This window comes from Apus apus, chromosome 1 (genome assembly GCF_020740795.1).
Source record: "Apus apus isolate bApuApu2 chromosome 1, bApuApu2.pri.cur, whole genome shotgun sequence".
NCBI lineage: Eukaryota > Metazoa > Chordata > Aves > Apodiformes > Apodidae > Apus > Apus apus.
This window is the reverse complement of record NC_067282.1, coordinates 20952986-20969375: the sequence shown is the minus strand read 5'-3', so window position 1 is coordinate 20969375 and position 16390 is coordinate 20952986. Positions and strand designations below refer to the sequence as shown.

At 42.1% G+C, this 16390-nt stretch overlaps 1 protein-coding gene across 4 annotated transcripts in view; it reads right to left on the bottom strand.

Annotated features, from left to right (window-relative positions):
* Positions 1 to 11893: 11893 nt before the first annotated feature.
* Positions 11894 to 16390, bottom strand: part of WASF3 (WASP family member 3) — an 81385-nt gene continuing 76888 nt past the window's right edge. For all 4 annotated transcript variants that reach the window (XM_051607987.1, XM_051607990.1, XM_051607989.1 and 1 more), the window contains 2 exons: positions 15216 to 15586; positions 11894 to 14497 (listed from right to left, as the gene is read on the bottom strand). In XM_051607987.1, coding sequence (XP_051463947.1) covers positions 14340 to 14497; positions 15216 to 15586 — 529 coding nt within the window. In that variant the 3' untranslated portion in view covers positions 11894 to 14339. The remainder of the gene's footprint in view (positions 14498 to 15215; positions 15587 to 16390) is intronic.

Below are 16390 nucleotides of genomic sequence, written 5' to 3'. Positions count from 1 at the left end.
TGCACCAAGATGTTCCTTGGCCCACAATATGTTTATGTCATATGAGAGGCATAAATAGTATTTAAAAGAAAAAGTTAACACTTGTGTGTCAGTCTCCTCAACAGATAGACCAGAGCAGGAGAAAGATCAGTGATGGCATGAGGCATCATTAGCATTTGGATTCTGAGTGGGAAAAAAATTTCCCAATACCATGAAAAGTGCATCTTTTGTGAAATCAAATGGCTCACAGTTGTCAGCTCCAGCCCAAGTTGTAGGCTTATTTCAAGTCCTCAGGCCAAGATCATCTGAAAGAGTTCAGGCAGAACTTCATGTCTGTAGGGCACCTGGCAAAACACACCTTACTTAAAACCACAGATAACCTATGCTTAATACAAATTAAAAAATATAAAGATAAATCACAATTATCAGTTCATCATGATTTAGTTCTCTACTTGAAATAATCTGGGGATATGAGACTAGTTGGTGGTGACTGACCCATAATTGCTCTTTTATTCACAGACTGGAGAAGAACCCAGAGCACATAAGTAACTTAGAGACATCCTGTTCTCCCTAGTACTGAGGCACAAGGAGAAGCTTGCACAATTTCTGGATGGAGTGAGCCTTCCAGTCTCCAGGACTACCAACATGACATATTCAAAAACACTGAAGACACTGAAGTCACAGAGAAAAAATAAAAATGGAGGAAGAAAATCCTGCCCCTACCAACATTACCAATCAAGTCCTAATGCATATGAAAAAAAAAATTTCTACAGCAGCTGGTGCTTTGCTAAACTAATATTTGTTCCCTAATACTATTTTCCATATTATTTCTGGTGCTATCTCTCTAGATATAATTTTGATGCAATAATAGAATATTACATGTCCACAGTTTGTAGAGATTCCTGCTCCCTGCTCTAGCTTGAAAATGGATCAAACCACCTAAGTGAAGTAACAGCTCATTTGTCACTATCTCAGATAGTTGTATAAACCACTTGGTAGGAGCCCTATTTAAACTGCTTTTGTAGCTGAGTTTAGGCTTTTGTTGTGTTGAAAAGTTTCATTGAAAGCCTTGAATATGCAACAAGACATTGTTCCTGCCTTCTATTACATGCATTTAAAAAAAAAAATGAAATTCACACTCAAAAATTTCAGATGGAAATCTCCACATTAGCTGCCTGAACTGATTACAAAAGGCCCACCACCATCCTACCTGCTCACCTGGCAGCTTCCACCTCCATCAGACTGGGAGAAAAACATTTTCCCAGTTCATTTGCAGTCATTGGAAACCCAGGGTACTAACACCTGAGCAACATGTTTCTCCACCCTGGATCATGACGGAAGTTGCTCAACACCAAACTCTGCAACTTATCCTTGGAGGAGTGTGAGGCTGCCAGTGAGGTTCATGGCTCAGCCTGAGGATGAGGGAGGATGGGGGGAGGCTTGTACTCAGGAGAATGGGGGTTGTAAGCTCTGCCAAGTTTTACATTAAAAGAAAAACATTATTTCATAACTTTTCATCTAGAAAAGGAAAAACCACATGCACAAAAGAGTGTAAAAAATGTCCCTCCCTGCCATTGAAACCTGGGCTCTGACCGGGGCTTCTTTCCTGGCCACCAAACCTCTTTTGCTTTGTGTAGGAGGGAAGTCCCTGGGAGGATACAGAAAGTGAGGCCTGGGGGTGTGTGCTCACATGACTTCCTGAATACTTGTGGAAATGAGGGTGTCTGAGGAGTCCCATCTGTGGGGAGTGTAGTTTACAACCCCAAAGAGCCTTGCTGTATACACAGTGGAGACTAGTCAGGAATAGCAGCAGGAGCAGCAGGAACAGCAGCACACACACACGTACAATTATCCGTAAGGCGAAGCCCATCCATCACCATTCTAGTCCCCAGTGGGATGTGGAGTGGACAAACAAGTGAGGTGCAACAGGCTGAGGAGGAGTTCCTGGGGAAGCCTGCTTAGTGTTCACATTTCCCCAAGTGGGGTCCATGCAATAAAATTAGGTATAGCTTACATACACCCAACAGAGCTGCATGCACACAAGGTGGGGGTAGTGAACCTGCCACCTTCCTCTGGTGTAGCATGAAACCTTGCATGAGCTAATTCACCCTGCCAAGAAGCCATCTTGGGATGCACTAGAGTCTAGTGTCACTTGAAATACAAAGAAACTGAAATAAACTGAAAGAAGATTAGTCACTATGAGTACAGCTCCCAGGACAGTAGGGCTTTTCCTCAGCTCTACAGCACTAATAAAAAGGAATTAAAGAAACTACATTACTAAAATTGTCTTTGGCTGATGCATATTCCTGCAAGAATTAGGAAAAGATTAAAACCAGAGCAGCTAGTAACAGAGCTATCTCGTCTGAAAGATGTGCCTGCCGATCAGAGGCAGGTACTATTTGTGCAGCTCTCATGGAGAAGCTAAGCACCATGAGCTCAAGGACCCCAGAGCTGCTGCGAGGCAGCTGGGGTGAGTGGGGGGCAGAAGCACTTCACCAAAGCCCGGGGGCCTGTGCAGGACAAGCTGTGGTGCCACCTCCCTTTTTGTCCTGGCTTTCTCTTCTTTGCCCCTTCTGGCACATCTCCTCCCTTGTGTCTACTTCCTCTCTGCCTCCTGCCAGCATAGTTCAGGAATTCGCAGGAGATGCTTTTTGGCCTCCTTCTCAGTACATTTAATTAGAAGACACCCTCATTTGCATTGCTTTCACTCTCCTGCCTGGCAGAGTAATTTGCATTTCACAGGCAACTCTCAGGCCTTGTTGAACATCATCTACCAGAAGTGAGCAGCATAGAGACTCACACTGAAGGGCCTGGCAGTGGCAGCTGTGGCACAGCCAGAGCCAACAGCTGAAGGAACACCTGGAAAGACTACAGGGTTGTTAAAAATTAACGGAAAAGAAAAATGCTGAACAGGCAGTAGGCCTGGGCTGTCAAAGCTCAGTACTGACACAGGGAGCATCAAGATTAGGTGTCACACAGAGAAGAAACCAAAGCCCCAAAACCCTCTTCAAGGTACTGTGATAAGAAATGTACAGCAGTTGTGCCATCTACCCTTTGTAGTTATGCGTGTGCCTGAAACACCACTTGGCAGAGGGCGTCGTTCTGGAACCCTCTCCCCCTCTTCCAGAGGTGCAGCAGGTTTGGTTTCCACACTCCTCCTTCTGTTGTCCGCAGCCAGTGCTGCTGCCCAGAGCTACAACTCATACCAGATCCAGTGCTGAGTCACATTTTCGGCTTTGTGGTGTATTTGCATCACCAATATGATAACAAATCATCAGCTTTTAGAGACCAGATAGCTCTGCAGTGTCACGTCCCTTTACCAGCAAGTTAATAATACAGCAGCTGATGATCACAGACACTTCCATAATGTATGAAGTAAATCAGATTTTTCAGGAGCAGTTATCTTCTCAGTGGATGCTAAATGCTAAGAGCTTTTCAGATCTCTGCTGTAACAGCTCAGATTATGTTGTAACATTTCAGATTGCTCTTGGCTTCCCTTTTGTCCATGCCTATTTTTAAGCCTTGCTTCCATGGCTGAAACTTCCAGCCTTCAGTACTTACAAGTGAAATTCCCAACTTTTTATGTAAACAAGCTTTTTTTCAGGTCCACTCTTAAATTGATCCTGAATTGTCAAAATTATTAGTGGTTCAGGAAGAGTCAGTACCCTGCCATGGATGTCAAATGCAGGGCAGCCTCTCATCAGATAAAGTGGATCTTCACCAGAAGTGAGCATATATGCAGCACAGCATGTGCACACCAAATCCTAAAAGAGATTAATTATTGGGAAGGTAATTTAGGAACAGATTTATGAAAAGAAGTCTCTCTGCTCTATTTTTCGCCACCTCTTCACATGAGGCTTTTTTTGGTCTGGTTCACTTCAAGAAACAGCAGTCATCTAGTAGAGCTGAAATGCAAATACAAATTAAAATGTCAGCCCTGGAATTTGTTTTGTCTAGAGCTCTGCAGAGATAGGAAGATATGATAATTGTACAATTTGCAGACTCTAGGCACTTCAATAGAATTATCTCTGGATAAAATGAAGTAAATTGCCTTGAAAGAAATAATTCATTGAAATAACTAATTAAATGTGCTGCATCTTAAAAAAAACCTAAATGGTAGTATCAGAATCTGCTCTCTTTTCTATAAAATATCCATCTGTTTAATGGAATTTCCAGTATCTAAACTTTTCTCTGTATTTTATTTGCCTAGATAGGGCACAACCAAAGAAATCAAATTACTTCCCCATAACAGCATAAGAAACAAGGAATGCAAAGTAGATGTAGGCTTTAAATGCTGCAGTAGAGCCATAGTTTTACAGAAGTAAAAGCCTGTCTGTACATGTAGCCATCTCATATATAGTTTTACCTAGAAAGGTTGGACCAGATGATCCTTGAGGTCCCTTCTAACCTGGCGTTCTATGATTCTATGTATCTGCTGCACGCAGAAAAGCTGCTTGGCTATTAACCAAGCTGGCCTAACACTTTGATTTCTATTCTCCAAGAAATTCTGAGAAAGCCCTAGTCCAGAAAAGTTGTAATTCACTTGGAAACCATTGTAAGTACTCTGAAAAAGGTAATTTTTCAAGCCATTAAAACTGCTTACCTGAACAGCCTTCCAGAATTTCATCACATGCCCAGCACTACCATCCCAAGGGCAAGCTCAGCTGCAATCTCAACATTCTTTTCAACATGAGCTGATGGACAACACATAGCAACAAATGACCGTCTTCAGTTCGAGGAAGAAATGGAGAACTGAGCTCTGCTTCTGGTTCCCAAGACATCTCCCAGCAGCACAAAAGATCTGGGGTTCCAGATCAAGGCACAGCAATTATTTGTCTGGAAGGCACAGGCACCCATGCCCATTTCCCTCACACCCTGTTCCTTTGCCTACCTTCCCCACACCATGCTTGCCCCACTTGCAGCTTGTCCTTTTGTTGACTGTTTGTACTAGATTTCTCTACTTTTGGTACCAGCAATCCTAACTCCATCCTTTCAAACCCCTCAGGCCCCTTCATTCCCAGCTGTAGCCCCCTTGCTCAGCTGTTCCCCATCCCTTTTTTGGGCAAACAACCCAACTCCCATCATATCATGGACCTATTCTCCTCCCACTCCCACAGTTTTGTCATCCTCCTCCCCCTACTTCAGTCCTCTCACACCTGCTGCTGCTTTCTGCATCTTTATAAGTTAAAGTATTGCAGATTTAAGACAGACAGACCTAACTTGGTTGTGCAAAGCTGATTAAAACCAGAGGAGGAAAAAGTGACGTAAAGGGTCTGAATAAAGTTAATCTTGAACTAATGACTGCATTCATCATACAGAAGAAGAGAGAGCATCTAGAAGGGAGAAGAAACAGCCCTGTAACATGGACTTGCAGAAGCTGCAGAGATCCAGCCAGGGAGCATCAGCAACTCCAGCACATTGTGTTCACTGTGCTCTGCTACTGTGAATCACCATAAACTGCACAGCACAAGATTTTATGTACCAGCTGTGGGCGTTCAGTCAATTTTAATTGTATTTCATGTTGTGACAAGCCTTTGGGAAGAGACATTGTTCTGATGGAAATGTTTTCTTTCATTGCCACCTTTCCCATCTATTCAAGATCAAAGCAAATTGTAGAAAAATAGAGCCTGAGGAACAGAATGGCTGAAGCAGATTGTTACACGGCTCGGCTCCTGTCAGCTCACAGGAAAGCACAACAAGAAGGAAAGCACAACAAAACCATGCAGCAGCAATGCCTCTCCAAGACATGGTGCAGACAGATGCTGCCGTGACCTGATGGGCCAACCTGGACCCAAAGCAAGCTGGTCTGGGGATCACACCATATGCTACAGGAACACACGGGCAACATGGTCTTTGCTGAGGTGGCTGGGTTTCATCAGAATCCACTCCCTGCTTGCTATCATTACAGCATTAAATTGAGTACAGACTGGTTCATGGCACAACTCTCTGCTCTTAGGGGAAGGTGGGGCTTTGAATTAAGAAAAACCCAAGGATAATGTAGCAGCCCAACAACTACTCCTCAAATTCAGGTTGGACTGCAGGAATCACCTTTTCTTTCTGTGTTTATACACCACCTGGCATCACAAGCTTCTGCTAATAACCCCAAACACTAATAAAATGGCACCACCTGCAATACATTCTGTATTCTGAAAGAAAAAAACCACAACACCTCAACTAGAAACTGCAGATATATCAAGTTTATTGAGAAAGGAAGAAATTATCCTTTTAATGCTATTAGTGCTATTGGCTTGTAATCTCTTGATGCAGTTTAGATATTAAGGAGTTTCAGATTTAATATTCCGCCCAGAGGATGATATAAAAGCCATTATTGATTTCCACTCCTTGTAAGCAGACTTCATCTCTATGTAAATTAAAGCTCCCATAATACATTTCACAATATAGATTAGTTGTCATTCAAGCGTTGATCTATTCTCATATCAGCAGGCTGACTTATTGGCAAGTTCCAGGCAATAACCCACCTAATGAAACCTGGTTAGGCCTTTGCACATTAACATCTGCATCTACAGACACATCATCAAATATCCTAAGGAAAAATTGGGATGGATTTCTGAGAGGAGCAGTGGTGTACACAGCGATGCTGCAAAAAGCATCCCTCACTGTCACTGGCCCAGGGGAAGAATTATCCCCTTTCCTCACCAGAGGAAGACGCCAATGTCTTCCAACTATTCAAATCCTTCAAATAGTTGGAGAAGGTTCCAGAAGGGAGCAAGAGAGAAAGTGAAACAGCAGCATAAATGCACAAAGGTCTTCCACACACCCCCGCTGGCTTGTCCCCAGACAGCACGCCTGGGAAGCCCGGGAGGTCGTCAGTGCCACTGCAGAGAGGCCGTTTCCTACGTTCTCCTCCCTTAGACACTGGGAAACATTTGCTTTCTCCTCTTCATGAATCTCTGTATCTTGCACTTCTTCATTTCTTGTCTAGGTTCACACACAGCTAAAATTTAATTCGGGTGAACTCTTATGACTGCCCCATTTGTCCACTGGAGGTCAGTATCTTTCTACAGAAAGACAGTCCCTCTTAGCTGGTGTGTTTTGCAGGGGACAGAACTCAGCAGCACCTCATTTGACTGTCACAGGATTTTAATGCTTCGGGTACAAAAAGAAGACAGAAGCCTGGTACAGGTCCACCACCAGCAAAGGAAGACCTCTCGTCGCACATCCCGTCTCAACCAACCTAAGGTTTTAATCAACCTAAGGTTTTAACAAGGAGTTGAAGGAAACCTCAAATTTATTTTTTTTCCCAGATATTCAGGTCGCTCGAACACGGCAAAGGCTGCCAGGGCTCCTCCTACAGCTCTCCTGCCACCTCTGCAGTGCTGTAGGAGCCGATTGCCCAGCTCCCCTCTCCAGTAATGCAGCATGAGGTTGAGCAGGAATTCCTAACTGATGAATAAACGTGTTCAAACATTTTCCTGCTTCCTTCATTATCTGGCCTTGTATTTTAATCAAACAGTAAAGCATAATTGCCAGCTGATATATTTTTACCACCTAGTTAATCCTACTTGGCTGGTTTGCTAGGGTGAGCTCCAGAAAAGGCACCTGTTCAGGCTGGGTAGGAGCTGTGCTGCACCCCCTGCTCTCAGAACCCCCCATCCCCAGCAGCGCTTCTCCAGCAGCCGCCGCACTGCCCAGACCTCGGGAGCTGCAGAGATGCAGGTGTTGGCCTCTCCCAACCACGCTGAAGGATGACAGCAGCAGTGGACAGGAGGAAGGGAGCCCAGTGGGGAAGGGCAGCCAGCAGTGAGAACAGAGCTGCGTGACAGTCATGTGTAGGTCACAGCCACTCTTTAAGCACTGTCCATAGTGGTATTTTAGCTCGGATCAGAAGCACTTTTGACGCAAATCTCTTCATTCCCACCTGCTGTGCTTTAATTCCCATCACAGAGCAGCACCTGAACACGATGCTTCCCAGACACAGCTAAGCCTGAGCCCTGTCCTCACTGCAGCAGCAGGCACTCAGTTCAACTCCTGCACCCTGGCCAGTGCTGCCCCACACCCACTGCTCTCTGGCTTACAGACTCATCCCTTTGAGGTCCACTTCTAAGTAACATGGACACGGTCTGACCAACTACTTCATATCATGGCTGTTGAGGCTGCAGTTTTGCCTATGTCCAGCAAATCTCACTACCACTCATAAATCTCAAAGCAATTCCAGAGGAAGGAAAACAACATTATCAGGGAAAAAAATCTGATGAGGTGAGACAGTCCCCATGCCATGTCTCTCAAGACCTAGAACTTTCAAGTCCTACATTACTTTCTTTAACTTCTGTGCTAACAAATTAATGGTGCCTCCGACAACTTCAGTTCTGCCCTGCCAAGACCCCCGATGTTCTCAGAGAGAAACTTACTCTTTCCATCCCACTACTTCTCCATTTCATCCCACAGAGGCTTCCTCAGCCAACCAATGTTTCTACATCCTCTCCACAGCACTGGGATCCATGTTAGCATTCAAACCAATGAGTGAGGATCAATGGTTGCTCCCCAAAACCCAAAAAGAAGCAATACCTGCAGCAGGCTGGTAATTAAAGCAGTTGTGCTAAGGTCACACCTGGAAGCCTTAAAATAGAGCTGCACTTTAGAAGTCTGCTTTACCCACACGTTCCTTAAATATCATACCCCCTGAATATTCCTGTTTTGCTTTCTGAACAGAAAACATTCCCAGTTCACTAGAGTCCTTTAATAATTCTTGTAGTTATGAATTTTAAAAAATACCTATTGACTATTTGAATGTCAACTTAAGTCTATTTATCCTAATTGGGTATGGAGGTCACAGCTCTGCCAGTGCCATTTGTACTCTCATGTCTCATCTGATCACTGAAGGAAATAAAAGCTGAAGCAGACAGATGGCTGAATCGAAGAGAAAGGTCATTATATACTGCAACTGATAAGGTGAAGAGAATAAAATAGATAAGGTGATCTTCAGGGAGAAAGTTAAGACTTAATCTCACCCATTTAGAGGGCATTCCTGTATGGAGATAAAACAAAACAAGCACAAAGAGAAGTATCATAAATTATTCACTGAAATATCTTTTCCTATTGTTTAGCACAGGAAAAAATCCTGGCCTTTCTCTTCCTCCCCATCCTTATCCTAAAAATTCCTATTTTCCTATCATCTCCCATTGAAGAGACAAGAATGCCACAGATCTGTGGTGTTACTCTTTCCATTTAAGTGAGGCATCCTGTACTTAAATGTTTTTTCTCTTGTAACACAGCAAGCAAGAAGCAACGTTACAGCTAGACAACTGCCACGTCTCTTATCTCAAATAATTCTAGTTGTTAGCAGCCTCCTCACAACTTGATATATTTTAACTAGGTTTGAAAATCCCTAAAGTGAGGATTTACCATCACTTTTGGCAAAGTACAAAGCAAGTCTATCATGCCAAATAAATAATTCATATAAATTCTAGAAACATAGTGAGAAATATAGGTCAGGAGGGGCACCACAGGAGAGGGCTGGAGCATCCTTTACTTAAAGCATGCGGTAGACCTAAATTCAGTTTCCTAGACAGACTGTCAATTTAAAGAATGACAATGGCTCTTAAATCATTTTATAAAGCAAAGGGCACCTTGACAGTCTCCATCTCCTTCAGTGCAGTTGGTAGGATTCCTGTTTAGGGTTTGTCTCAAAGACAGGTCAGACTGCCCAATATTAACTGGTATGAGGGTAACTCCGTTGGATTCCCAGCCCCCCCTTCCTGCCTTTACCCTACACACTGCACTGGCAACGTGAGCGGCTGCTGAACATGCAGCTGGTTTGCACGTGGTGGGACGGCGTGTGAGCCGCTGGAAATGCTGAGTGACTCGGAAAGGCAACACAGCTAAGACAAGCTGTTGAGACATCTCAGAATCTGTTGCCCTCAGCTCTAATCCCCAAAGCACGCTGCATGTGACCTCCCACCAAGCGAAAAGCGCACAAGTACTCCCTGCTAATCAGATAAGAACTTCTCTATTTATCTGCAGCAGTAAGAATTAATCTCCAAAGAGACCACTATATTTAGCTAAGAATCTCTTCAGGGCTACCTGTTTTCAGCTGAAAACAAGCCCAGTCCAAAACAACCATCTGAGACTGCTTTCTACAAGCAGAAGTACACACCTACGTCACTTAGATGAGAACACGTTTCTCCACAGAAACCTACAGACACTTGACAGTACATGGAAAACCGCTCTGTTGCCACCTATTACTAGAAAAATCAAACTATGAAATTCCTTCTCCCTATTTTGTACTTAAAGGGCTTAGTGTTCCCACTCCAGCGTTCCCATTCTTTCTATTCACCTCTAATGAAAGACAATGGTTGATTGGAAACCTACTGTCTTTCCAGGGTTCCCATTCTTCCTTAAAGTCCAAGGAAATTGGGAAGGATGTTCAGTACCAAGCTCAAGTCACTCCCAACTCTTGTGGCACAGGCCAGGGCCTGACAGATTCTAGCAGAGATCATAATTTGTTTCACTCCCTGTATAACGCCAATCACACTGACAATGCTTAAGTACATGAATACTGAGCTGCCTGAAGAGGCTGAAAATCCTTGAACTTCCATGTGTGCACGTGTGTGTATGTATGTGCTGACAGCAGGAACAACTCAAACTCAGAATTAACAGCTCAGGGTGGCTGCCTCACCCCACAGGGCAAGAAACCTTCCCCAAATCAGCCTGCGGCAAGTTGGATTTGTTTGCTGTTTTTTTAAGGAGGAAAAACTGCAATGTCATCTTAAAACAATTTAAAAAACAACCCACTGTCAAAGCTATCTTTGGGTAAGTTGTTCTAACACATTTTACTCTGCTGCTAAGAAATAGTACCTCAGCTCAAGACTGAATTCATGCAACTTCAGCTTCCAGTCATGAGATTCTAGTGATTTTTCTTTCTCATTGGGTTTATACTCATTTGATGTTACAGTGAGTTTTACATGTTTGCTGTATCCAAGTAGAACTAGTTTCCCAAAGAGTCATTTCCCTTCCTCCCAACTCCACTTGGATACCACAAACAAGCTCAATTTTGAGCTTGTTCTAAACAGCATGCACCTCTCTTACAAGATTATTTTTTTTTCACCTTCATGCAGTTCATCTCAGTACTGAGAAACCTGACATATTTAAAAATCCAACTGATGTCAGTTTAGTCACGTGGAAATATTAACATTCAAAAGACAACCATAAAAGCTGCAGAGGTAGCACAACAAGTGATCATCAGTCCTAACTCCAATCCCAACTGATAAATGAGCAGTTATAAATGCTTTACTAAACCAGCCTTTGAACGAAATTGCAAGCTCAGATATTCAGTTTCTGTGTAGAACTGGTGCCTTTGCTCTAAATTACCTGAATGAAGTTCAAATCAAAGATGGAAAATTTCAGTGAAATAAGAACTGAGCACCAGAGGGACTGGAATTTTTAGCTGAATGGAATAAAGAGGAATTCATTTTTCCAGGGAACAACCAAGCCTAAGATACATAAATGCATCTATTTAATTTACAATTCAGCCACTATACTACACAATTGGTTTATCATGTCATACTGGAAAGAACTAGATAAACCAATTGTGCAATATGGTAACGTAGCTGTAAATTAAACAGGTATGTTTGTAGTAGGCAGACATGGGTTTCCATGGGTTTCATTGAAAAAAAAACAAAACTACCTGTAAGGGACTTAATGCTTGTTTACACCAGGTAAGAACATGGAGCTTGAATCAAGGCTGCAAAAGAACAAATAAGCATGCCTGGTAGGAGAAGCAGCAGTACCTTAAAGGAGCCTGGTTTTCTATAGTCCAACCTCCATCCCAGTAAAATTGTAGCTCCTGGGATCACAGATAGCATTCGGAAGCCTTACATTTTCATTTCCATTAATTATCAATGAGGGATTAAGATTAATAGCAAAATCTTACTAATCTAAGGAAAGAAAGACAGGCTCAAAAGTGAGATTTTATTCATATTTGTTACTTATTCACAACCCAAAGTATGATAAAACTGATAAAAACAGCCTAGAATAATGTTAGTTTACATAACTAAATTCAATTCACATTTTATTAATAAAATACCAAAAGGAAAATAACAACATTGCAGGTTCAGAAAAACAGGTTGGCTACCTTGACTAAAAAAATCTACGCTACCTTTAACTGGTCACAAGTGATTGCTTGTTTAATGTTTATTATTTAAAATTAACACAAATTACAAAATGTCTGACACACCCAACTTCTGTGCTCATAAAATATATCTTCTGTCATATCAAATTTCAGTAGTTTGGAAAGGATTTTCTGCTGAGACATTTAATTTCAGCATGTATTAAAGGAACACTGAGAGTACCCTCCCTGTCTGCAGAGGGATGTAACGCTGCAGTCCCAGTTGCACTTCCAGCCCACCCACCCACAGGATCACACCACAAGCCACTGTGCAACCACACAGTGATGATCAGAACAAACCATCTCTCATGCACTGGTGAAAAACACCATCAGGCCATGGCCTAAATTCCGTCCTCTGTGGTGGACACACAGACCTCAGACTCCAGGACACAACATAAAGCAGACTTCGGCTCTGTATTTTAAGGCAAAGACAAAACCAGCTCCAAGTGAAGCAGAGATGAGTCCCTTCAGCTGCTACCAATTGACCAGAGCTCTAGTTGTTCCCCATTATGCAGAGACTGGTCGTACTTTATAGGATAAATTTTAGCACCAACATTGAGGCAGCATGTTACCACCCTACCATAAAGACAGCCACCACAGATTGGAAAAAATCACACGCAGAGTAAACCAGCAATGAAGTAGCCAATAGTTTGCATGCAAACATCATGTTAGACTGTTACATTCTCAGGACTAAAACTGTTAATTGTGAAAACACAAGTTAGGTAATTATCATCCATTTCTGGTTTTATTTTACATACTTTTTGGTAAGAAGGGAAGGGGCCTCACAAAACAAAGGAGCTTTATCAAATGTTAGACCTGGAATTACACAGACTTCATTTATAAAGATTTAAAACAAACCTGTCACCTGGTAAGGAGAGAACTCTTCCACTGCTATGAATACAGTTTTTAAAACCTCACTAGGTAAAGCAGCAGCCTGACTCTTAGTCCAGAACAAAGAAAAAACAAACCCAAAAATACCATTTTAATATGGTACTGCAAAAAAGAAAGGAATTCTTTTTAAGGAAAACAGAGACAGCCAAAGCAGACTGTATGGCAGCACTGTTCCTAGGAAGGGTGAAAACAAGTGTATATACATGGCATAGTAACTAAACTGCCATTAAAACTGTTTTAACTGCCAATGTTATATCAATAGGATGTACTAGGAAAGAAGTACATTCAAAGTAAAAGTAGTTTTGAGTAAATGTGCTACAGGAAATGGAAAACTCTCATGGCTACACATGTACAAATCAACAACAACAAAACTTATTTACAAACATTTATACCTACAGGCAGAAAGACCAAGATTAATACTTGTGAAATGCATCTGATTGCTAGAGCTGGACTGACAAAAAGTTCCACTCTTCAGTAATAACAGAATAACATTTCGACACTTCAATAACCATATGGCTTCAATCAGGTGTACCCTGAAGTCTTTGTGTCTAGTTGATCTGCATCATAAAACTCGACAGGTATTTTAGAACTTCCATTTGCAAGATGGGCATGCAGCCACTACCTGCCTGAGACCACCCCAGCACTCCACCCAACAAGCAGCCAGCAACCTAGAGCTGGCAGTGTCACAGACTTATCTAGTTCATTTTGGATCATGTGGATTCATTCTCCAAAGCATACATTTCATTACCTGCTACCTTTTTAAGATAAAAAGAAAGGTTATATAAATTCAATTCTCTATGAAAAAAACCCAACAACTAAGCCTAGAAGGGATTAAAAATAGACTAAGGTGGGCATAATTAGTAACCAATAAAAAAGCTAAGTCATATTTATGGAGCTCAGTCATATAGTTAACTGCCCTCAAAGACTAACAACCAGACCAATTCACAAGTACCTAAGTTGTTTACATAATTAAAAGAATAAGATGTCAAGTCAAAAAAATATATTTTGTCCCTTCAAGATCAGGAAAGAAAAATAAAATGCTGGTTCTGTAAGAGTGCAACAACTGCAGCATATTTTGCACGCAGCACATGATTTGCTACATTTACTGGCACTTAAGTATTATGTGGTAAATACTGAAAGTAAGACGAGTTTCTGATCTGCATAAGCATAATCACATCATCATCACCAGAGTTGCTAAGCTACAGCATCCGGAATAATACCAAGTCAATGTTAGTACTTCAATAACTAGCCTTAATACATGTCAACATCCTGCTTTACATCTTGCTAGGAAAGCAATCACTGAAGCCAAGTATTTCATGAACTTGCCACTGGGTTTGGACCAGGTTCAATCTGACCAATCGTTCTCATCAAACTCGGAATCATCATCAGAATCACTGTATTCCACAGCGATGCGTCTTGAAAGGATGGTGGCCACGTCATTTCCAACAGGTTCTCGCTTTGCTTCTTGCTCACGTTGCTCCTGCACCTTCTTCAGCTGTATTCCTGTAGAGACAAGTACTCTCAGACAAAGCTTCTGCACAGGAGATTTTAAATTTCATATTGTTATTGGTGGTTTTTTTATTCTAACAATATATTCAGAAAGAGGAGGAAGAAAAAAAAAACAAAACAAACCCTTGAGTTAGAGAGCCTCCCTGGGCAAGGAAGGCACCAAAAAAAGGCAGAATGGAGTCCATTCTCAGTGACTGAATGCTTCTAGACTTCTAAAATTGCCAGCAATTGGTTAAAATTAAATATGCATTACTGTACAGGCCCTTTTAATCTGAAGATGAAAGTTTTCACAGTTGTGTTTGAAATTACAGTTCCATAGTGTAAGCAACATCAGGAAGAGCCATTAGTCACTAGTTAAAAATTAGTGGGCTGAAGCCTGGTGTTGGTGAACAGTTCTTCTGAGCAGAAGCAAAAGTCCAAGTACATCCACTGGCTGCTTTACATAATGAACGCACAGGTCCTGTTTTAATTTCATTACGACCACACAAAAATTGAACATGTTTGACAAAGCTGTACGTCTTCAGGTGTTAGAAACAGATCCAAAGACAGGGCTGAGAGATGTTGGAATAGGTGTGTGGTACCTATGGTTAACTAGTATCTTCATGACATTCTGCCCAGCTGGGAACAGAAGCCATGAGCTCAGATCACCTGAAACACAGTGATTTCATTGAGAGAGGAGAGGAAAGAAAGCTCAAACCCAGTGTCCACTTACCCATTCGAATTGCAGCCAGGAGATCACTCCGTGCGTCACTTACTGGTGGCTGTGCAGGTTCATAATGTTTTGCCTCAGCAGCTGGAGGAGCATGCACTGGGGAGGAAGAGAGGGAGGAACCTGCAGCAGGAGGGCCTGGAGGGGGAGGAGGTGGGCCAGGGGGAGGAGGAGCAGTAACAACAAGCCCACTAGAAGGAGGAGGATGAGTAGCTACATATGCAGAGCCAGTCACCAGTCCAGAATGGGAAGGTGGCACAGGAAGCTGAAGGGGACTAACAAATGCAGTTTGTGCTGAAGGAATCATAGGGGGAGGAGGAGGAGGGGGAGGACCTGTAGGATTGTAATAATCCACCATCTGAGCTGGAAGCATCCTATATAAAACAGAACAAAAACATTTAATGCATCGAAAGTTAGGACTTACAGAACCACCACCCCTTAAACTGCTCTCATTCAACCTCAGCTAAAAGTCAAAGATAATTTAAATGGGTGAGTTAAATAGCCAAGTGATTATAAACATAAGAATTGTCAAATATTAATAATACATTGAGATTTAAGCCAGATGAAATTAAAGGCTGTGTCCTTTCATCACTCCACAAAGTGAGATTTTATTTTATTACATTACTCCTGCCTAGTTAAGTATAAAGCTGTATTTGTTACTAAAGATCTACTTTGTGAGAATATTAAGTACAATGCCTATGATGAAGAAGGGACCACAGATACCACTTCCACAGAAGACCAAATGTTAGAACAAATATTAAGAGATAATAAAAAGAGATAGGCATGGAGGACAGTGGAAACTATGAATGGAAAGATTTACCAGGTATATCATGCATCTCATGTGCTGTTTTAGTCAAGTTTATAAATTTAAATACTATTTAATTAAACTGATAGAAGTTACAAGTGATAGGACAAGAGGTAATGGCCTCAAGCTGTGACAGGGGAGGTTTAGGTTGGATGTTTGGAAGGACTTCTCCACGGAAAGGGTTATCAGGCATTGGAACAGGCTGCCCAGGGCAGTGGTGGAATCACCATCCCTGGAGGTACTTAGGAGTACTGTAGACATAGTACTCAGGTGTATGGTTTAGTTAAGGACTTGTCAGTGTTAGGTTGATGGTTGGACTTGGTGATCTTTAAGGTCTTTTCCAACCAAGGTAATTTTGTGACTCTGTGATTCT